The following is a 24,742-nucleotide window of genomic DNA, read 5'->3' on the forward strand; positions in this document are numbered from 1 at the left end:
GCAAACGGCCCACTTCACCTCCGGATGGACTGCTGCAACCTCTTCCCTGTCCTGACGCTCCATTCGCAGTCATCGGGATTGACCTCTACGGACCGCTGTCATTATCAGCTAGCGGCAAGAGATGGGTCGTCACTGCAGTTGACCACTTGACCAGGTACGCCGAAACAGCTGCGCTACCTTCAGGATCCGCGGAGGAGATTGCGACTTTCTTCCTGGAAGCCATCTTTCTACGACATGGAGCGCCACGCGTTCTTTTGAGTGACCGTGGCAAGGCGTTTCTGTCGAAGCTACTCGAGGACGTCCTCCGCACATGCAACACCATCCATAAGACGACTACCAGCTACCATCCTCAGACTAATGGCCTCACAGAGCGCTTCCATCGAACTCTCTCTGACATGATCTCCATGTACATCAACGCTGACCACACCAACTGGGATACCATCCTGCCATTCGTGACTTTTGCCTACAACACCGCTGCACAGCGCACTACTGGCTACTCACCATTCTTTCTAGTTTACGGGCGTCAACCGACCTCTCTCCTCGACGTCTCTTTTTTTGATGCCCCCGTGAAATCGTCGGCGTCATTGAGTGAGCAGTTAATATCTCGCCTTGCCGCGTGTCGCCATCGCGCCCGCCTCAACACCGAGGCAAGTCAACAGGATAGGAAGACTCGCTAGGATGCATTTCACCGCGTCGTCCAGTTCAGCCCCGGCGATGAAGTGTTATTGTGGACACCCACTCGAGTTCCTGGCCTGTGCGACAAGTTTCAGTCGCGTTTGATAGGGTCCTACACTGTTGTAGAGCAAACTTCGCCAGTGAACTACCGCGTCACTCCCGATGTCACGCCTTCCGATGGCCGCTACCGTGGCACAGAAATTGTCCACGTTTCGCGCCTAAAGCCCTTCCAACGACGTAACGCACCGCTATAACCAGCGGCCAGGTTGGCCGCTTTCGCGCGAGGGGGTAATTAGTGTGAGCAAAATATTAATCCTTCATCTTCTTCACCTGTACATAATCATCACTGTGCGCGTCGTCTTCGTTCAGCGCGTGGCTCAGCCAAATAAAGGCGACGAGACAACAGCTGTGCTGCTGCCTTACAATATATATATATATATATATATATATATATATATATATATATGCGCTAATCACGTTCATCGCATCACCAAGTGGTCGAGGCTTCATTTAGGTTCATTATATAGTAAGAAAGAGAGGTTGGCCTGAGTTATTAATATGCATGATCTATGATGCTACTCGGAAGAGAGTGAGGAGGAAAAAGTGACGAAAGATGATGAGGAAGACAGGAAAAGGGGACTTCCATGCATGATAAGCACGTAACATGGTGGTTTCCTAGACGCCTCGAACCCAGTTTAGGGCTCTGGATTAGTGCCGTTCTCAAGGCTTTGAAACCCATATTCGAGCGAGCCTTCCCGCGCACTACTTGTTACTAAGACAACGGTGGCGTGGGCCATTATGTGCAAAAGATATGCTGGGTTTTTCTGATGCGGCAGATATCCACGAGGCGCCGTTCCATAACGACGTCGGGCGCACCATTACATGGCCTGCCCAGCTCCATTTCTTCCGCTTAATGTCAACTAGAATATCGTCTACCCCCGTTTGTTCTCTGATCCACACCGCTCTCTTCCTGTCTCTTAACGTTACTCCTAAGATTTTTCGTTCCATTGCTCTTTGTGCGGTCCTTAACTTGTTCTCGAGCTTCTTTGTTAACCTCCAAGTTTCTGCCCCGTATGTTAGCACCGGTAGAATGCAATGATTGTACACTTTTCTTTTCAACGACAGTGGTAAGCTCCCAGTCAGGATTGGCAATGCCTGCCGTATGCACTCCAACCTAATTTTATTCTTCTGTAAATTTCTTTCTCATGATCAGGGTCCCCTGTGAGTAATTGACCTGGATAAACATATTCCTTTACAGATTCTAGAGGCTGACTGGCGATCCTGAATTCTTGTTCCCTTGCCAGGCTATTGAACATTATTTTTGTCTTCTGCATATTCATCTTCAACCCAATTCTTGCACTTTCTCGATGAAGGTCCTCAATCATTTGTTGTAATTCCTCTCCATGTTGCTCAATAGGACAATGTCATCTGCAAACCGAAGATTGCTGAGATATTCGCCATCGATCCTCACTCCTAATCCTTCCCAGTCTAAGAGCTTGAATACTTCTTCTAAGCATGCAGTGAATAGCATTGGAGAAATTGTGTCTCCTTGCCTGACCCCTTTCTTGATAGGTATCTTTCTACTTTTCTTGTGGAGAACCAAGGTAGCTGTGGAATCATTGTAGATATTTGCCAAGATATTCACGTATGCCTCCTCCACTCCTTGATTACGCAATGCCTCTATGACTGCTGATATCTCTACTGAATCGAATGCCTTTTCATAATCTATGAAGCCATATAGAGAGGTTGATTGTACTCCGCAGATTTCTCGATTACCTGATTGATGGCATGGATATGGTCCATCGTAGAATATCCCTTCCTGAAGCCAGCCTGTTCTCTTGGTTGACTGAAGTCAAGTGTTGTTCTGATTCTAATACTGAAAACAAGCTAATGGGTCTGTAATTCTTCAGTTCTTTAACGTCTCCCTTCTTATGGATAAGTATAATGTTGGCGTTCTTCCAGCTCTCTGGTACACTTGAAGTTGTGAGGCATTGCGTATAAAGGGCCGCAAGCTTTTCAAGCATGATATCTCCTCCATCTTTGATTAAATCTACTGTTATTCCATCTTCTCCAGGCGCTTTTCCCCTGGTCATGTCTTTCAAGGCCCTTCTAACTTCATTGCTAGTTATAGAAGGAGCTTCTGTATCCGGTTCATCACTATTTCGAATGGAAGAAGCTTGGCTGTTTTGGCTACTGTACAGGTCAGTATAGAATTCTTCTGCTGCCTTTACTATGTCATCAAAATTGGTGATGATATTACCATGCTTATCTTTCAGTGCATACATCTTGCCTTGTCCTATGCCTAGTTTTCTTCTTACTGATTTCATGCTGCGTCCATATTTTACGGCTTCCTCAATTTTTCCCACGTTATAATTTCGAATATCCCTTACTTTCTTCTTGTTGATCAGTTTTGACAGTTCAGCGAATTCTATCTGATCTCTTGAGTTGGACACTTTCATGTTTTGTCGTTTCTTTATTAGGTCCTTTGTTTCTTGGGAGAGCTTCCCTACAGGTTGCTTTGGTGCCTTACCTCCCACTTCAATTGCTGCTTCTGAGATCAGCCTAGTTACGGTTTCATTCATTAGCTCTATGTTATCTTCATCTTCCTGTTCTAAAGCTGCATATTTGTTTGCGAGCACCAGCCTGAATTGGTCTGCTTTTACCCTTACTGCCTCTAGGTTGGCCTGTTCCTCTTCACTAATTTCACTCTCTCTCTCTTCAAATGAGAGAAATCCTAGACCTCACTAACCTATGGTCACTGCACTTCACCTTACCTAACACTTCTACATCCTGCACTATGCTTGGATCGGCAGAGAGTATGAAATCTATTTTATTCCTTGTTTCTCCATTAGGGCTTTTCCAGGTCCACTTCCTGTTGCTGCGCTTCCTGAAGAAGGTATTCATTATTCGGAGCCTATTCCTTTCCGCGAATTCTACTAACATCTCTCCTCTTGCATTCCTAGAATCGATGCCGTAGTTGCCAAAGGCTTGCTCACCAACCTGCTTTTTCCCCACTTTTGCATTGAAGTCGCCCATGACTAAAGTTACTGAGTTTGCACCTTTCTCATTGCTAGTTCAACATCTTCATAAAACTGTTCTATTTCTTCATCATCGTGACTAGAGGTTGGGGCATAGGCTTGTACTACCTTCATTTTGTACCTCCTATTCAGCTTTATTACGACGACTGCTACCCTTTCATTAATGCTGTAGAATTCATCAATGTTGCCCGCTACGTTGTTATGCACTAGAAATCCTACCCCGGATTCTTTCTTATCTGGAAGACCTCTGTAGCAGAGGACGTGGCCGTTTGTCAGTACTGTGTAAACCTCACCAGTTCTTCTAACCTCACTAAGGCCAATAATATCCCAGGAAATGCCTGATAATTCTTCAAATAGTCCTGCTAAGCTAGCCTCACTCGAGAGGGTGCGCGTGTTGAACGTGCCAGGTTCAGTTTCCATTGGCGGCCTGCCTTGACCCAGAGATTCTTAGCACCCTCTGCCGCGTAGCAGGTCTGACCGCCGCCTTGGTCAGGTGCTCCGCAGCCACTGGGAACTGAGGGCCATGGGTTAATTGTCGGAGTCATGAGGGAGGTAGTGGCCGAATACTGCACCAGGGAGGCCAATTCCTGTTCTGGTGAGGGAGTGACTTTGATGAAGCTTAGTGGGCCTGCCTAGTTTGGTTGCACCTGAACTAGTATAGCCCCACTAGCTCTCGGCAATATGTATTTTTTTTCTCTTTGCCGGTGTCAGGCACCACTCCATGCCTGAAAATGTAGTGGAATGGAGCAGGATTCGAACTTACGACCTTCAGATTTGAAGTCGGGTGTTCTACCTCTACTGGGTATGCTGGGTTTTTCTGATGCGGCAGATATCCACGAGGCGCCGTTCCATAACGACGCCGGGCGCAAAACACCCATATATGTGGACGCCAAGAGCACTGTGTCTTCGTTGTAACGATTGTAAGTACGGGTGTTAAACGTTGAGGCACACAGTGGAAAATAAAGACATGTTAATTAGCTTTCCATGTGTGTCTGTAGTGCGTCCTGTGCGCATCATTTATCGTTTCAAACTAGAGTGGCAGTACTAGCCGTGTCGCCAGGAGAATCCATGGGTGCGTATAATGCGGCGATTCCGCTTCCAGTTCCTTTTCTTTTTGCGCTCTGTCAATGGACGGAGCGGGTGCTCCGCCTACAGATGTTAACACCAGGACTGGCCGGATGTGAGCTTTGTATGATGAGAAATTTATAGAATCGAGCAACATGAACCTTTACAATATATTGACCGCGTTTTCATCCAACTCTGTCTCTCTATATCTTACAACAGAAAAGCAAGCCTGACGTTTTAGAAAAAGGCTGATTCTCCATTCCAATTATCAGTGCCCGTCTGGTCAACTTATTCCTATACCGGTTCGGCCCTTGCCAACATGTCCCTAGTGAAAGGTCCCTTAAAGAATACAGGGTCAGTATGTATAACGATTACATTCGAACGGTATTCCTTTTCGCGCTTCTTCAGTGGTCCCCTTCTTCAGTGGAACGGGCGGCCATGAACGGTGGATAAGAAAGGAATGGATTCGAGAGGAAGGAATCGCTTCTCCCGAGAGAAAGGAATCCCCTAATACTACGAAAACGACATCGAAACAGTGCAGCTTCATATCTCTAGGAACTGCACAGAAAACAGAATCACTGCGCCGAATACAGATATGTTTCAGGTGAAATGCCGCGCAAACCCTTAAGGTACTGAACGTCCGACTTTGCGTTTGGGCGAAACCGCATGGATCCACATGCTGGATGGCGTTCCATCTACGGCTCCGTTGTGGGTGGTAAACTTAGAGGCTGAGAATTTACACGAAAAGTTTGATCCCAACTTACACATGTAACTACGCGCCTTCAATAAAAAAGCATAAAGAAAAAAAAAGAAAATTAGGAGGGCCCTTAAGCTTCGCCTTTAAGAGTGGAACGCGATAGCATTCAAAGATCCCTGGCTGCTTATCAGGCTTCCCGGCAACTGCAGCTTTCTTTTTTCTCCAACTTCGCCTCTCCGTCCGGCTTCCGAGGAGACGAGCGCCATCTGGATGGTGTTTTTGCAAGGAATTAACCCGCGGCGCGCCGCTATACGAATTTTAGAAATGCTGGAAAAGGGGTTTCTATTCCAGTTTCCGCGTAAGAAAATCATGTTTTCGCGTAATACAAATTAAAACCCGACGCTATCACGTCTGTACGTTGCGGTTAAGTCGTATTTTAAGATTTTTGGAGACATTTTACTTTACGAAAATTCAGTTTTGTTCACTAACGCCTATGCGCCACGCGGAGTGGATGACGCTTTTTTTTTTTTGGGCCGCGCACGCCGGCGCCGGATTTTCAGCGACACGGGCCCCCCTTTAACGCTGTCGCGTCAAAAAAAAATATTTAAACCGTGGAATTCATAAACATACCGAGTAACAAATGGAGTGCGAAAGGAACGAGAATCCGGCACAAACGCAAGCAGCGCGCAGCGGTTCACAGGCGACACGGAATGCCGCCTCGCGCTGCGCGCACACGCACGCGCAGCTTCACGCGTCGATGACCTCCCTCGCCGACACCGCCCACCTCTTCCCGGGACAGCACAGCGCAGAGTACCGACCCCCCTGGAGTGCTCTGCGGATGCAGATCCGCAGTCGCTTTCTCTCTCGCCGCCGTTTTCGCCATCCGCGCCTCCGGAACTGCTCCGCGTGCCTTGAGCTATATAGGAGAGACCCGACGACGACGACGACGACCCGCCGTCAACCGGCCGACTGCCGACTCGGCGGCGATGCACGCCGCGGCGCTTTCCGGAGACGAAAAGAGCGGGCGCTGACGCGTCGCCATTAGGACCCATTACGGGGCAGACCGCGGCCCAATTAGTGAAAGCGGCCACCCCCGAGATGAATTAGGGGAACGGCGGCCGAGCTTCCGTGCGAGTACACGCGACGTATACGAAGAAAGTCTGCAGGAGTGCGAACGAGCCCGCATGACGTGTGCGAGAGAAATGAACGCGACGGGACCTTTAACCGTGCGCCAGGGGGCAGCCGAGAGGAGTCGAAGTTCTGGATGCGCTGCAGCAGACTAAATTACAACCTCCCATAACTTCTTAAAGAGAGCTCGGACCTGTTAGCTATATCCTGAGACGCGCTGCTCGCGAGTTTAACTAATAAACGTTAATTCCCGGTTAACGAGTGCTTGTTTGGTTAAATATAGGAGCTCCGGCTCTTCCGAGTATGTCGGATAAGTTCGCCCTAGCTCACGGTCATCTGGCAGCCTCCTTATTTTCTCATGCGGTACACACAGCGACTATAGCCAGAAAGGTTGATACCCTTGGTCACAGACCATGCAGGAAGGAATGCGTTCAATCGATGCTTTTATTGGCAGCCCAATATGGCCGAGGAAAGAAACGGCGCTGTGTAGAACAGCACGTAGTACGAGCATATGTATACAGTAAGTACAGTCGTTGTCAGACGAACTATATACAGGTGCTGCGCTATCATATCTCACGTGAAACTGCGGTATCATTCCCAATTAACAATTTTTGTTTATTGTCTCACTTCACAGTTACTTTAGGACACCCTGTATATACCCGACACCACTGGAACAACCCGGTGATGCTGCGCAGCAACCGCGTTTCACGGTAATTCGCAGCCAGCTTCCGTCACACGTACGAGGACTGCGCAATTCTAACAAGATTGGCGCGAAGCACGTGCACATGCGTGTTCTGCGAGCAAATAAATAACGGACGCTTTGAATCAATCATCGCAATGCTGAAACGCGATCGAGACGAGAACGTATATAGGAGATAACGTTGGCGACTCGCGTCGAGCGCCTGTGAACGAATTAAGGCGCCATGGACCAAATCAAGACACGGCCAGGAAGACGCACACAGCAGAGCGTGCCAGAATTTATTTGCTGAGCAGAATGAACTATATCGATATCCAGTAGAAAAAAAAATCTCGTGACGCGAAACTACGCAGCTGCGAGTAAAAAAAAAAAAAAAAGAAAAAGACAAGCTCGTATTGCGGACCCGTTTGCTAAGTTCCTGTGGAAGCACTACACGGTGTTTGACGCTCCCTTCCCATCAAATATACTCTATAGGCATAAGAATACACGCAATTAATATCATACATCAGCCGAGGTTTCGTATCTCTGACCCGACGTTCTAGCTCGCTTACAGGGAGCACCCGCTGAAGTGTAATGAATTAGGCTTCTGAAATTCCAGAACGACCTTTAACAATTCGAATAAATCCTATAAAGATACACTGCATGCACGGAAGAATGATGGCACAAAATACTGTTTATTGGCACAGCGGTTATTATATTGCAACCATGCGCCATGCACGTCTAGCAGTGCGTTCAGAATTCACAGAAAGGTGCAGTATTTTTTTTTTTTTAATTTTGAATCCTGCACGATCAAGAAGCCACTTGTAATAATGCCAGGTGCATGAAATGTGTATCGCGTATCTTGCGGCGCTTTCAGTTTCGACTCTCGTCGGTCACTCTTTGACCAGCCCACGACATTAAGCATTCATGTACCACTGCCACAAGTGGCCCACGCACCCCAGTCAGTCACCAGCCACAGGTTCAGTACGAGGAACGAACCCGTTCGACAAAAGAGAAAGTTCAAGCGAGAAAACTTTGCCTCTCAAATATTCAACGTTCTTTTGCCAAAACCGAGGCGAACCGCGGCCGCTTAATTTTGCCTGCGGGGCTTTTGTCGCGACAGACCCCTCCGTTCATTTATGCATGAGAAAGCAGCGCATGCAAATTGCCTCGCGTCGCTAATGCATCTCTGCCGGCTTTTGACGGTGTTCAGAAGTACTCCTCGCGTAATTTGCACACAGCGCCGCCAGTGTGGCAGGCCTTGCGTACGCACGCCGAAAGCTTGAGCAGATGTATGCGCATTAAACGTATATACTAAAAACAGCACTAAATCACTTTTGACGCTTAGATCGGTAATGCATGTTCGTTTAAATCAGTTTCATTCATTTGACGTTTCGAGCGGTTGACGCTGAAGGTTACAATGAGTTCAATGTCGACGAAAAATTCTGACCAGATATTATTTGCCTGTCTTTAATCAAATTGGCGATTTACGGTTACATCAATTACGACGCATAAATTCTCAAGACTTAGTCCCCTCGGTTTGTCGCCAGACTTTCCAGGACTTCCCGAGACGCGCTGCGCGCGCAACGGTCATTGGCTTAAAGCACTATATAGCTGCATCGGGCAGTCGTGTGCAGTCAGGGACGATAAATCGATATAGTTGCTTGAAATAAAATGCAAACTCAAATAGGTGTTACATCTGTACGCGTCCACCGGAAAATTTATGCAAAACTCCAATGCATGGCATACCTAATATATATTCATAATACTTAAATTCATTTGAAAGTCATGTTGTCAACTTCAACGTTCTAAGCAAATTTTCGGACAAATTGTGAACGTGAAAAATAAGCGGTGCACTGGAATATAATATTACAATCTTTTTTTTCTTTGTAATGTTACTTGCAGTCGCCTAAGTAGGTTGTCCTTACATACATTTGTTATAACATTTCTAAAGGCTATACAATTGCGGCACACCGTCACGAAGTATCCCTCAACATTAGGATGAGCTGGCGCTGGCAGGCAACACAGCGATGGCTGTGAAAGGCCGTTAAGTTCGTCTTTCAATCATCGATAGCCAAACACGCGCATGAGGGAAGCAGCTTAAACTAAATGCTTTCGTTACACAACGAAATCATTTAGGCCATTGGCTTCGCATCCCTGGTTGCTGCCACGGCGCTGGTGGTTACGACCCGTTTCATGCGCACCTCCGTTTTAGTCGAAATATTGTTTATACCGAAAATGCTACCCGTTACGTTGAAGTCACATCAAAGTGGGGGAGCAAAAGAACGTACTGTCGATTAAGAGTCAGGTTATACGTAGTCACTGTTCTACAGGTGCTTAATATTTCAACACCCACCTCAGGAACTGCATGCCAAACTTCAAGCCATCTCCCGATAAGATCTAGAACGGCGGACGTACACATGATCGATCGATATGTTTTTTACCTCGTCCCTGGTTGACCACCGCGTTCTCTTGCGCCTTGGGGATTCAGCACCACAGGCGATCTTCACCGACGCTAGTAATACACTTACCACACAGCAAATGCCATACACAGACAAATAATTGCTTTGTTTAATTTTGATACTAATTTTGATTCACGCCGAACGAAACTGGATTACCGGCATCCTGTAAGAGCTAACTTTGCAGCATGTGCCGTAACATCTAAAGCATTATACTGAATGAGCCCGCGTTTATCACCTCAAAGCACATACAGCACCACTTTATAAACGGGATGAAGATGCGAGCAAGAGTGTGTGCTATGGTATCACGTGAACTGTTCGCCTTCCACTATTGGTGGTTACAGTATGGGAAGCGTGCGGCACCGAAAGGGGGCGCTGCGAACCGTGGCGACAGCGCCACCAACGGTTGCGCTGGCGTTACTCATTGTGAGGCGCCGCCGGCAGACGATCCCAGTCGGCCGCGCACGCTTACATGTGTTCGTGCGCGATGGCGTCTTTTCAATGCATCCAACCGTCACAAAGAGAGCGGGATTTCGGCACGTGTGCAACAAAGAGTTTTTTTATGGGGGTAAACCGTTGCAAGACGAGGAAAGTTGCGACGAAGCAGCCAGGTTTTCGCCATCCAAGAGAGACGGGAGAGCCGGGTATCGAGTGCCCGAAAGGAAGGTGCCTGCGACACAGCCGAATGCGAACATGGAAGCGTACGCTAGGGCACGCTTAAGTTTCGTTAGGGCTGAAACGGTGTGAAGCAAGTTGTAAACGCCGTTGACACGTGCACGCATGCCGTCGCTACGATGTGCACAAACGAATTCATGTCACACGGAGCACACTGTGTATCCACCGCTCTCATTGATCGCGGAGGCAGGGCCACGTCGAAAAACGAAAAAAAAATCGTTCCCGATAGATAGTTGAAATAATTGCTTCAAATAATCCAACATTGCCATATTTCGTGCGAGACACTTCGAAGCTGCGACTTGAGCCCGGGTAGTGCTTCGCTTACGCGTCGGCTGAAAAATTCTTGACAAATACCTTCATTCCGCTCCGCCGCACGCTTCCTTAACACAACGTCCCTTGCAAGCCCCGGAGGCGGTTGAAGAAGGCCATAGCCGCGCGCGTCACACGGGTCAATGTCAGTACACAGACACATCACTTCGCGAACGGGAGCGTGCTGTACCAAGCGCCGGGAGCAATCTGCGGTTAGGATCTCCGCGCGGCAACCTTGAGAGCGACGGGGAATCAGTCAAGGGGTCCAGACACCACCACCGTACTACGCTGGCACGCGCCAGGCTATAGGATCGATACAAAGTGCAAGCTGCAGCAGACAATGCAAAAAAAGCATCGCCTTAGGTGTTGTTTTCATCTATTCTCCACTTAGCGACCTCCTACCGAGTTGTTTTCCCAACAAGAGAGCACACGTTGTGTTCTTTCTCCCACGCTTTGACGCGCGCAAAAGCGCCTATACGCATTGCTATACGCAGTCGCGGTGCACTCTGGCCTTTCGGCGTCACGCGAACGCGACGGCGGCTGCCGAGTCAACAATGCGGCACGCATGCAGCAAGCAGCCTAAATGGGCTCTTGGGTACCAGAAATGCCACGATCGCGTAGAAGCGCGACAGCGCTAAAAGCGGCCTGTAGCAGAAACGCACGTGCCATTGTCTGCCGTGACAAAACAATGGCCACACATCCACGCGCGGAACAGCGACAACCGCCAAGAGAGATGGGAAAACCGGCGTGTGCGACTCTCGCCGTTCCGGTCATTTGCAGCTTGCGTCTACATGCGCGCACGCATGTGCCGTGCAGCCTTTGTTAACGAAACTTATTACGTTAGAATGAGCGTTGAGTACTAGTTTACGTTGTGCGGCACCCGCGGAACTTATGGTATGAAGTTGGAAGCTCTGAAAGGTGGGGCGAGGACAATTAAGTGATCACCTCCCTCGTGCTCCATAGCTTCCAAGCAGGGCAAATTCCACAGGACACCTACAAGACATGCCGGATTCAGGAGTGTTTATGAGCGCGGTAGCTTCGTATGTACACAAGCAGGCACACACAAATAGGCGTCGGTGTATGCGTGTTTCACGCACAGGCATGTAGACTGGCTGCCATATCACACGACGACAGCTCCATGCTTGGATTCAAACACTGCTCAGAGCGCGCCAACGGCAAACGTCCAAGGCTGGAGCCTTCAATGGGAACCGTACGTGTCTCGTCTGAGCGCACGTTGTCTTAGGCCCCGCGCCAAAAAGACTGATTTCCAAGCGAGGCAACAATGACCGGGTTTCACTCCGCCACACACACACACACACACACACACACACACACACACACACACACACACACACACACACACACACACACACACACACACACACACACACACACACACACACACACACACACACACAGGCGCGCGCGCGCGCGACGGGACCGGTGCAGACTCGATTGGTGGTTGTATAAAAAAGCACATCGGGCTGGCACGTCGTCAACTGCGGTGATCCAACGTCAACAAACGACGCAGACAGGAAGCGCTGCTCAGACGGGCTATGACGGCCACGGGAACTGGTCCCCTCAGACTCAACGTATGCACTCTTCGCTCTGCGCCCTTCTATGGCATGCGACACCGCTATTTGACGCCCCCCTCGTCGATTTCACATTTATTTGCCTTTTGGAGCCAGTGCTCGCTCGCTACAAGGACACTCAACGCGGCGACGCCTGTCGGCAATGAGAGAGAACGTGAGCGAAGACATATAGAAGCTCGAGGAAAGAGCAACTGCCGCATTGAGGTCAGCGGGCCCAGGGACATGGGTCGACATTAAATCCGTGAACCGAGGATGAAGGGTGGCCACGACGTGTAGAAAAAAACACCTTCCTGGCTAGCGACCACAGCGATAAACACAAAGAACAAGTTACGACTCATCGTAAACTTCATAACACGTGCTAGCACCTCCGCCATCCTGGTGTAAGCTTTAGCCGCTGCGCAGAGAATGAAGTCGAATAAGGTTTGCATAGTATTGCACGATATTTGGCGGCAGACGTCATTAACTGCTGAAGCAAAACGTAGCAGTAACTTCCCCATGTGCTAAAGCTATATTTGGTATATCATTGCTGTTTCTAGATTAGTACTAACCTAGTACACTCGCAAACATTCTTGTATTATTTTCTCTCTTCCCAGACGCTTCTGCCTATGTGTAGTCAATTGCACTTGACCAGCCCACAAATGAGCTTTTAGTTACGAATCATGAGTACTGCATCGTGCGTGAAGCTCGAATAACCCTGTGAAATGCCAAACTTAAACAGAATTACACATCAAGGAAAAGTGCAACTTGTTCACCTTTATTTCTACCTATGGAGAGTACATTCATGCAGAGAAAGAAAAACAATGATCTGTAGCTCTTTGGCGCAGCATCTTTGCCTTAGCCTTATGAACCAACTCGTCCGACAACACGCTTTACAGAATGAACTGTTACCCGAGCACATACTTATTTAGATAGTAATAATTTAGTAATCACTATTTACACAACTTGAATTTGCTCCAGCGCTATCGAAAACGCTACAACAGGCTATTCGTCAAGTTTCCCTATAGCTTAAATCAGAAGTTTGAAGTATCAAACGCAGCATGGAAAAAAGTGATACGTAGGGCATCACAAGGATAAAGTTAACTATTCTTCTTGGTTGTCAAACCCCTAGTTCGGCGAGAGGAAAAGTGCACAGGAAGCCAGCGACCTCAATCTTCCTGCCTCTCATACACAAAACTTGGAAAAGGAAAAGGAAAGAAAGAAAGAAAGAAAGAAAGAAAGAAAGAAAGAAAGAAAGAAAGAAAGAAAGAACACTACTGGGCTGGACGCCAGCGCAAGTGTTGTACTCGTACACAGGGGTCACGAGCGTGCTCGCCCGAAGAGGCCAAACCACCGTCCCGTTTCTGCTAAAGCAGTGAAGAAGGCTGCACCATGTCAGGAGAGATAGCGCCTCCGTGACTGAAGCCGTGTTCCGAGTCAAATCCCCGTTCCGACGCAGCAGGTGCTTTTGGTGATGGAAGGATAGGTGGGCCGAGAAGACCGGAAGACAGGAAGCGATTGATCCTTAGGAGGACGTTGAGGCGAAACACGGTCACTTTTTTTTTCTTTCTTTTTGCCGCTCAATATGGCGGTGAAGAATTTCAGGCATCGTGTAAAAACAATCAACGAGAAGAACCAATAATGGGCGGGTGCCAATGGTAGAGCATTCACTGAGAATCAGAAGTAATCATACATGTGGTGAGAAGCTGCGGAGAGTCCCCTTCCTTGTACTTCATTTAAATGTCAATTCGTGGACTATAACAACTCGTTAGTATGTATACAGACTCGACGGCGCTGCACCAACGGAAACACGCCGCGGAGGCCACAAGTCAGCGAGCGCCATCTAGTAGCTTCGTCCGCCGCGCGTCCTTTGGGCGGAAGCAGCCTTTTTACCTCCCCCGAGGCGGCCTGGATTCCCTCGTCATGTCTGCAAACTTTCTTTTTTCTTTCTTTTTCTTCAATCCTTACCGTCCTTTCAGGTCGCGGTGTTAGAGATCAAGGAAAACGGGCAGAAAGACCGGGTGCTTCGCTGGCTGCTCGCCTCCTGCCACTCGCTATACAGCGCACGAACGGCTTTCGAAAAGTTGAACAGAAAGAAGCAAAAGACGAAGTCGACGTAGCGAGGCACGCGCCTCGGCGTACGCATGCTAGCCTCCCCCCCCCCCCCCCCCTCGATTTTTGCTGCTCAGACGAAGACCATCCGCGCTCCTTGCGCCGTACTACCGGTCCCGTTATGACAGCGTTATGTTCTCGGACAGCGGACACGCCACAAAGCGCAACGCACCGATGCAGCAGCGAACGAATCGAGCACGCCAGGCCCTCATTCCCGGGCGACGCTTTCGCAATCTTGAAGGTACGGCACGTAACGTGAAAAGCGACGGCGAGACTTAACGAAAGTAAATACACGCACCGAAGAGACACTGTCATAGGGGTTTCTTTTTCTTTCTTTTCTGTTTAATAAAGCCTGCAGTCGCTGCCCGCACTGCGGGAGAACCAACTTACGTGAAGCAACCTCGGAAGAAGGGAGGATCAGGAGAACTCGCCTTGTACGTGAGCGGGTTCCTGTTCAGGCGCGTCTACGTCTTATAGGCCCCCGTTCTTTCGTCGCCTTCGGTAAATTACGCTGCATTGAAATACGAATGTATGCAGTGACGGGCAAAGGCCTGGGTAATGATAAACTATGACAATCCAGCAGCCCTTGTGTTGTGATGATCTTCGTTATTCGTCTACTTAGCGTTGCTGCTTGTCAAACATTAGAGATTAACTAAGAGTAGGAGATAAGTCGCGAGATGAAGAAAAAAATAAAAACGAAGATGCGTTATTACAAATAAGTGCCGCAAAGCCGGTGATATATCAATACATCAGACGAAATGTGAGTTTCGATCGCAAAAGCTCGTCTCGAGATGACCAGAGGTAATTGAATATTGCGCGTTTAAAAATTTCAAACATGACAGAGCGACGTAAATAGCTCTCTCTCTCTCTCTCTCTCTGTCTCAAATGCAAGACCAGGCGCGTCTACTCCGCAGCATGCAATCTGAGGCTCTGGAAGCTTAACTCTAGCTTATAGCTGTCCTGAACGTGGCCGACTGGCCTCATCAGTTAGTCCTCAATCGAAGAAATCAGCATTCAACCGAAGCCAGACGCAAAACAGAACGCTTGGAAGCAAGTAAACCAAACTGAATATCTGTAGAAGAAAAGATAATTCCCATTATTCGCGAACGTGAAAGAAAAGCGTGAACCAAAGCCTGTAAAGCGCGAACTGCGCGGGGTTATGCTAACATAATTAAATGTTAACATAAAAGCTAATTCAACGTTTTTTCAGTGTACCAGAAAGCGCTATAAGTTTGAGAAAACGCTAACTCCCCTAACGAAATCTCGAAGCTTTCCAGAAGCAGGCACGTGCATGCAGACGCAATAAGTAAGACATATTCATTCAGTTCCGAAATATATACGACGTTAAACTTTCGCCGAAAACACTGTGGCCCCACCTACGCTTTATCGCAACACCGTTTTATGCACTGACGGACGAAAATAACTGGATCGCCAACGTACTTCACCGCATATACCGGGAATCGATATCTCGAAACTGCTGCTGTCCCAAGAATTCGCTCCAAGTGAATACGCTTTGCGAACTCACCGGCCACAATTAGTAAACTGCAATGTGCAATATCAATTAGATAAACACTAAGTTAGTGAAATTGTCAATTTGTCGATAATGCATTTCGATTTCACGTGCAAGTAACGCCCGTCTCTTAGAGTAATCAAGCTTAGGACTAGAAATGTGCTATCTGCCAGAGATTTTCAAAAATCTGTATAACCTATTAAAAAAAATAAAAACAAACAAAGCATACCGTATAAAGCTTCCCAGAAGAGCGACAAAAACACGTGCACTTCCCTTCCGGACCAGCTGCGCATTGGCTGCTCGCGCTGCCTTATGTTGACGAAAAACAAGAGCAGGCAGAAGTGTGACGCATGTGCATACGGGATGGTGGAAAACAAGTACGCCTATTTAAATACCGAAACAAGTTCCACAAGGCCGCATTACCGGTGCGTAAATATGCAGTACCTAGCACGAGCACGGACCATTTAGGGTGGGTTCGAATCGCATAAGGTTACGGACTCACCGTCACGTATACGTTTGCTAGCTTATCAACATTGCGCAGTTAGTAATGGCAAGGGTGGTAAACTCTTTGCGGACGACCATTGCCTATACCGGCAACACACCAGAAGCACATTTTTGCCTTGCCGAGAGTATTCGGCCAACACTAAATCACCTGCAGCAAGCGTCTCTTGATGGATTAGAGCAGGAGCAGAGGACGAGGAAAGAATTTGGCACGGGACTTTTTTTTTTTTTTTTTCCTGGCACCGTCAAAGGAGAAAGACCGATGCAAGATTCAACGCTGCAGTGGTATGAAAACGTACACCTTTTGTTTCGCACAAGACGAGAATTGTCCGCACAAGTTCCACACGAAGACATAAGCGGCTCGCTTCCAGTGTCGACCTGCCTGGTGTTGTGCAACCGTTAACACAAAAAGTTTCTGCCAAGTATATTTTTTATCGTTCGATTTATTTATTCTGTGTATTTTGTAAATTTCGTCGAAAAGTTAACATTCCCTATGGTATTTTGATGTCCTGTCCTGAAATGGTTATGATAATGAGGCGAATAAACTCGTTGCATATATATGTCGTTTTCACTGAATCTGGCAGAATACACAAAATGCGCTTAGTGCACTGCAATTTTTTTTTTTTTTTTTTTTTTTTTTTTTTAGAACACGATTCTCGAACCACGCGCGAGTGCACGAAACAAATGTTACCGCAATACGTCGTCGAAGCAACAACCAGCGCATCGAGATCACAAAATCGTGATACAATGCGAGAGCTAAGTGCTTCGCACAAATAGGGAACGATGTGTACCGTACTTGTTGAAGCAATTTGCCGACATGCGTGTTTTCAGGAGAGCGGTACAGAGCTGCTTTAACGTAACATGAAATCAGCGGCGAGTTGGAATAGCAGACAATACATAAGGTTGGACCGGTCATATGGGGTTGCTGACTATATACATCGATTATGGGTCTGATACGCTATACCAGAGGCGCACCCAGGATCTCTGCCAGGGGGGGGGGGGGGGGGGGGGGGGTTGACAGTTTGCCAATACCATCTAAACAGCACTAATTTCGATTTCTGCACAGGAAATTGTCAAAAAAATGCGCTTTTTGTGAGAGTGCAGACGATTGCGTGTCTTACATCTTAGTTGCAGTACTCAAATGCGTAAGGAAAGAAAAGAGGTTAAACAAAAGGGGGGGTTAAGTCGGCGTCAGGGGGGGGGGCTCCAACCCCCGAATCCCCCCCCCCCCCCCGTCGGTGCGCCACTGCGCTATACCATGGCGTAAGTGTAGAGTATAACTTACCTGAATAGTTACAAAAGAGGCGGCTAGTTATTACATTTTACTGGTTTTTTTTTTTTAAAGACCCTGCGTCACTGCAAGCTAACGAGCGTTAGGAAGTTCATACGTGACAGGTGCTTGGCCTACTGTATCGGTAACAGCATGAAAGCGAGACTATAGGATGGCGCTCCGAAGCAGCTACGTGCATACTGCAGCCGTGACGTAGGCACAAAGGCACCGCAATAATCAATGCCATTAAAACGATGAAACGAAACAACAGGAGTTACAGCACTGGTTACCGGCCAGCAAAGGACGGCACAGTGTTGTCAAGATAACGAGATCAACGTATGAACAGTCACGCAGGCTAAACGACAATTAAGTTCCGCTTCGAATTGCACGAAACGCCACTTGCGAAAGTTGCCGGAGGAGGCAAAGCTTGCCCGAAATAACCATCAGAACAAAGCAAAAAATGAATGTGAAAAAAAGAAAGTTTCTCTTTATTAGTTACAGAAAAATGCCTCAACCAATTTTTTTTTTTTTTTTTTTTTGCAAAGACGATTTCTTTGTTTCTGTTTATGTTGATCGAGACAGTTAATTTTTACTGAGTTAAACAGAATTCGTCCCAGTAGGGCCAAGATGAAAACTTTGTCGTCGATAGCGTGAACAAAATGATACTTTTTTTTTTCATTATTTCATTTAACAGTTACGTGCAGCTTCACCAGCCACGTAAGTATGGACACACAGTTCTAGTACGCGAGAGCCAGTTAGTTCTTAATTTCGAAAAAAAGATACAGCTGCTCTCCGCGCGAGTCATGCCACCCAAAGTCAGCGCATGGCTATAGATACCAGTAGATTAAACATTTGGATGAGTCGCGTACTGCCGGGTGTCTGGTCCCCGGCTTGTCTTGCCACATCTCATATGTTCTACATAGCGCGCTTATCATAGTACTTGTACGATCTGCTACAACCCAGCATTTGAGTCTCCCGTATTCCGTGAAAGCTGCAGTCATGAAGGGAGTAAAAGTTACTCCTATGAGGAGTAAACTGTGTTTTAGTAAAACTAAGCAAGAAGTGAGAAACGGAAAAGATACGTTAATAACAATGCAATACTTCTGTATGTCTCACAAAAAAAAAAATAATTGTCACCAGTGTACAATCAAGTTCACGTATGTGTATGCAAACTACTCTGTGTGCATCTCAGTTGCACGACGTAAAGAGAGACAAAAAAAAAAAAAAGAAAGGAAAAGAGAAGAAAAAAAGAGGAAGGGAAGAGCCACAGTGTGCTCAAAAGTTGCAATCGTGTTAACCACTGCCGGCACAATAGCACGTGAGTATCATTTTACCGCTCCCGCAAGTTAGCGCGAACTGTTGAATAGCGGCGAGTATATGATCTCCCGCGAGTCCACGCCAGTGCAGTATACTGTTCCGTCTCCACAGCCGAAAAAAAAAACGAAAAAGAAATAAAGAAAGAAAAAGAATAGAAAACAAAAACGAACATATACAATGAAGCAACCCCCGAAATGAGAAAAAAAAAAAAAAAAGAACTCAACTCGCCGCCCAAACTGAAGACGGGCGCCGCGATCGGCATCACGTTTCCGCCATCTCGCAACCCGCGCATTTTCAAGGCGACGCGCTGCGCTCGATCCGCCAGATCGAGGGCTCTCATCTTTCCCGCTCTTGCCCTTCATCTCGGTGTAAAGCGCGATCCGCGCCATCGCGTCCGAATAAAGCGAAAATGAAACGACAGCAAAAAAAAAAAAAAATACCGGTAGCGATGGCGGCCGTGGAAAACGTGTGAGTCAGCGCCAATTGCGCAATGAACCCGCCGTTCCGCGATAGTCGAGGCGCAACAAATGTCCCGTGGTATTGAATTCGAAAGGGAAAAACGCGCGCGCGAGCGCGTTGAGAAACGGAGCCGACCGAATACGATGCGATCGAAGGGGTTTTTGCTCTGTTCCCCGCGCGCTCTTGTCGCAGGGGAGAATGAATAGGAGGGCGAGAAGAAGACGTCGCATTTATCGAAGGAGTGGCTGCAAGTACGGATATTGTTTTGCTTGTCTCGAACTGGCATTAGTTCTGCAAAGCATACATGTGAGAATAAAACAAATCGAGAGAACGAGAGCCCCACGTCCCGGGAACACAGAAACGTCTAATCCTGCAATTATTCCCAGACGTTTGTTTCGTTTCTCGTTCCGCGCGTAAATTTTACCCGGTGCGTTGCGCTTTTTGTTACGTGTAAACGCGCTTGTAGATAACATAGACGACCGCGAGTGATGTTCTTGAGTTTAGTGCAAGCTTTTCTCTGCCTCGCTGCATTTTCTTTTGCTTCATTGAAAGCCTATAACGCACATCGTACATCACCTTGAGATGCTGGCACACATTCCTGAATCCATATATACCTCTTCGTTGACAGATGAGATCAAAAGTTCGATCAAACTTTTTGGCTTTTTGGTTTCGCTTTATTCTCGTCCCCAAGTATCGACGGGAAATGAACTATTACAGCCGTTACTAACATCGCGGCACTTCAGACTAACAAGCACGCGAGTATCGCGCAAAGAACAAACACACGTACAAATAAAACACCTGCAAATGGCGACACATACGCAAACGCCAGGGTATGTGCGTACAAACACAGATGCAAACATGTACGAATGTGTTTGTGTGTATTGGCTAGCAGACATGCAAACACATATATCGAGCTCTGGTCGCACCATAGCCAAATATGACGGCTGCGCCGTAAGACACACACACACACACACACACACACACACACACACACACACACACACACACACACACACACACACACACACACACACACACACACACACACACACAAGACAAAACGTACCTCCAAGGAAAGCCTATAGAGCGCACCATTCGACATCAATTCTTCGTTCAAAATCCCCGTCGTTCTCCGACCTCTAGTGTGGGAAATGCACCTCGGTATTGAATTTTCCAGAAGGAAGAAAATTGCGCCGACGCTTGCGCCTGTGTCGTGAGCCGAAGACGAGCGAAACAAGAATCACCAGTCCTCCTCACTCTCTTGGGCCGGTAAATATAACGGAGTCGAGATAATGCACAGCCCAAAGCTAGACGGTTGTATAGATCCAAGATGGCGTGTTCGGGCGAATTGCATTTCGGACCATTTCCATTTTGACACAAAAAAAAAAGGGGGGGGGGGGGGGACGAATCAAGCATAAAGAAAACGAAGGTCAACACGTCCGCACTAGGAAAATGCAATATCCCCGCCAGTTTCGTTCTTCGTTCCAGAGTTCCGGAGCGCACACAACCTCCTTACATTACATACACGCGCAAAATATAGAACACGCGAGGGTCGTTCCGATCAATTTGAAACAAAAACGGCTGGCACCGAAGACACGGTCGGCTTATGGGTTTTGCTGGCTCTCTATGGCACCGCTTCGTGGGGAATAAAATTGTTCTGCAAAGTGTCGCGGACTGTGCGTGGCATTTCTGCTGGCTTTGCGGACGTAAAGAAAGACCTCGCTGGAACCGATATACCGCGCAAAATTACACTGATTGTCGTGACCACAACTGTCGCGGTTTGTCTTGCAATGAGTGACGGACAACTAGCGCTATAACGATGGCCAAAAAGCGTACCACTGAGTGTCCACTAACTGTTAACTATACATACAGGGTGTTTCAGCGAACACTTTAAAAATTTCTTAAAGGTTGCCTGTGTAAGATAGCACAATTCTAGTTCATGAGCTGGTCTACTCGAAGAGGCGGACATTACTTGCACAAGAAATTGAAATGCATAATCGAATAATAACAGAAATTCACTGATTAAGTTTGTAACTAATTACCTGATGTAACATATTGCAATTTACAAATTGTAGCCATGGAGTTCGCAAGGCGGATCCACTTGGAACGAATTCTCGCGATGACACGAGTCACCGAGATATTAATTCCCGAACTTTGCGGAGAAATGCATTGGCGTTCCAGTTAGGTTCTTAAGAAAACGTCGCTTTTTGCATTGAAGCACAAAATTAACTGGAACGCCAATGCATTTCTCCGCAAAGCTTGGGAATTAATATCTCGAAACTGGTGTCATCCTGCGAATTAATTCTAAGTGGATCCGCCTTGCGAACTCCACTGCTACAATTTGTAAATTGCAATATGGGCCATCAGGTAATTAGTTAGAAACTGAATTAGTGAATTTTTGTTAATTAGTCGATTATGCATTTCAATTTTTCTGCAAGTAATGTCCGCCTCTTCGAGTAGACCAGCTCATTAACTAGAATTGGGCTATCTGCCACAGGCAACCTTAAATAAATTTTGAAAGTGTTCGCTGAAACACCCTGTATATGTAACATATTTATGCTGGTAGTACATCGCTCAGAAAAGGTCAGAGAGACCGCTAGGACTTCACTGATGTATCAGCCGCACGTATAATACGGCAAGCCGCCGTACTATACGCAGCAGGTGTCTGCTTACCTGCTGACGTTTTAGCTAACAGCGAAGACTTACCGCACACACAAATACTTGCACTTCGGACCCGTACGGGAATACGGCACGGCTAACGGAATTAAGGAGATGCTACTCGAAAAAGGTTTTTCTTTATTTCTTGACCTAGAACATTGAAATTTTAGATATTAGTAGAGTTTGTGATGCCGATTTCAAAACTGTAATTGGTTTTCTTGTAGCTACAATAGTTCCAGAGTTCCAACAACTTTGCTAACAGAATATAGGGTTTTTTGTGCACACTTTTTAGCTTATTAAAATTTTTCATACCGAATCCCAATATAGCTCATTTTGCTGCACATGAGAAGTATATTACTGAAAAGAACCTCAAATGTGGGCATAACATGCTACCTTTTTTTCAAAAAATCGAGAGTACCAAATCTATATTTTACATCTCCCCCATCGGCATTTCAAGTTATGAAACAACATATCTGTAATGTATATTGCAACTTTATATAGATATCAGTACTTTAGAGTGTTTGAAGACGCTCTGTGCAAAATTTCATTAAGATAGGACAATTTTAAGTGCATGAAAGTTTGTGCACCACATGTCAAAATTGCCTCAAGATGCAAATTGAGAAAAATGCATTTGAAAGTTGTAAACATGTTTATTCTTCAATATACTGTGGGATTTGCATGAAACTTTGTGACAGCATAGAACAATCCACCCTTTCCACAGTCAGTGCCTTTAAAAACGCCCAGCACCAAGGGTTCGTCCTTCTCGGCGCTGGAGAATGGAGTCATCAAGGCGCACTCTCTTTGCCGCGTGGCGACGCTGAGCCCTTGCCTCAGCTGTCTCACATGCAGGAATTCTTCTGTGGTCACGGGATTGGCCCAAGGTGATCAGTTCATCAGGTGGCAGTACACCAAGCTCTTGAAGGACGTGTTCGAAGCTTGAATGTCCCTTGAACCATAACACAGCCATTGCGGCTGCAGTTTCCACTGCTGTCCGAGATGCAAACTTAGTCTTCGGACAGAGAAGCCAGATTTTGCTGTTCAAAGATTCTGCAGCATTTTGGGTCTTTCCTTGTAGACAGCGAACCAGCAGTTTTTCATCCGTGAGGCGCGTATATATAGGAAGCACAGCCAACCCCTGAGCCTTCGTGAGGATTGGGGTGTGGTCTGGTGTAGGCTCCCCAAGAGCTTCAGCTCGCCTGTGTTTGCACCAGGAAGTCGCCCCTTCTGGACAGTATCTGTGGCTGCCTGCAGTGTTGCTGGATGATGAGTGAAAGTATGATGCCCAGATAGCACGATACATCTTCAGGAGATCACCCCTGTTGGTGGTTATAGCAATGCGATAATAGTTCTGCAGCTTCTGAATTGTGCCATCTTTCAACTTTTCTCCACGTGGAAGTCGTGTTGGAAGCTTCCTAAGTGCAGTGCCTAGACGCTTGGCTACGTGATTTGTGCATTCCTCCTTGTCCACAACTAGTTCACCATACACCTTGGCTTCAGCAACAGCAGTGTATGCTTTGCTATCCCCATCACTGAGGAACTTCGTGAGGCGCAATGGTGTCTCGTATGATGGCGTCCTCCTCCATATACGCAAAGCTGCCTCAGTCTCCATAGCATGAGAGGAGCACTCTGTTTTTTTCACAAACGGGACAGTGAAATGCCTGCCATATTTCCTCATCAGTACCCAAGTCTTTATGTCGGCTACAGGCAAGGCAGTAGTTTGAGAGCACCTCAAAATCTAGGCACAAACCAGTGTCCACAGACACAGCAGTGCCTATTCCATTATGGCTTTTATGCCCTCTTTTCTGCCATGTTCCATCATACATGACAGCAACATCAGCTCCATCCGCCTTCTCTTTAGTTATAATCCTTGCCTTCGCGAGATTTTCTTGCACAGCTTTGACAGCTGCGGCATGAACTTTTTTGTCAATTGCAATAAAACTCTTGTGATGCATGGGCGTTGGCAAGCCAAGAATAGCGCAAAAACGCGATAGCTGTTCATGTCCGATGCCTATCGCACGCGCGGCCACTACAACTTTCACATTCACGGCGAAGCTGTCACGCGAGCTGCCGCTTCGATAGCTCCGTTCTGCACTGGTACCGATCGGATGTCCTTCTGGCACAACACGCCGTGAGCTATGCGCGGCGGAAAGCACTGACTCGGGGCATTCACTGTTATTGCAGTAGAGCTCGAGGAATGCAGAGAGGCCCTTACGTTTGCTTGCGGAGTCGCGGACGACGAGTCGAGTAGTGTGGCACGTTGGACAAACGGCACCGCTTACCATTGCTGTAAGTGCACCGATGTCGCAGATTACTCCGTTCACGGAACCATCACCACTTCTTGTTCTCTCGTTTTCGAAATGTCCTATCTTTTTTTCGGATGCGCTGATAAACTTGATCGCGGCGTCGTCGATATCATCGGAGTTCCCGCGAGCCACCGTATCCCCGCAGCCCTGATTAGGCCTAGCGGCAGGCGAGTCGCGTTCTTCCACAGTCGCTTTGCGTTTCGGCCTACGTCGACGCCCTTGATACTTGTTCTTGCTTCCATATTTCCGAGCTCGAAAATCACGCTTCTTCGAGTGATCCATTGCGGACTAGGAGAAATGTAGAAACGCGCGGCAAGCGCTG

At 47.3% G+C, this 24,742-nt stretch overlaps 2 protein-coding genes across 2 annotated transcripts in view; both read right to left on the reverse strand.

Annotated features, from left to right (window-relative positions):
- LOC119461392 (beta-1,4-N-acetylgalactosaminyltransferase bre-4-like) overlaps window positions 1-24,742 on the reverse strand; it is a 144,599-nt gene that overhangs the window by 88,432 nt on the left and 31,425 nt on the right. The gene's annotated exons all lie outside the window — the stretch shown is intronic.
- LOC119461394 (uncharacterized) lies at window positions 22,240-24,239 on the reverse strand. Its single transcript, XM_037722692.2, has one exon. The coding sequence runs from the start codon at window positions 23,790-23,792 to the stop codon at window positions 22,848-22,850; it is 945 nt and encodes a 314-aa protein (XP_037578620.1). The 5' UTR covers window positions 23,793-24,239; the 3' UTR covers window positions 22,240-22,847.

The sequence above is a fragment of the Dermacentor silvarum genome, chromosome 8 (genome assembly GCF_013339745.2).
Source record: "Dermacentor silvarum isolate Dsil-2018 chromosome 8, BIME_Dsil_1.4, whole genome shotgun sequence".
Lineage (NCBI taxonomy): Eukaryota > Metazoa > Arthropoda > Arachnida > Ixodida > Ixodidae > Dermacentor > Dermacentor silvarum.

Bases quoted from the DNA above. Each gene is read 5' to 3' on its own strand.
- LOC119461394 (XM_037722692.2), bottom strand. From the start codon at position 23,792: ATGAGGAAATATGGCAGGCATTTCACTGTCCCGTTTGTGAAAAAAACA.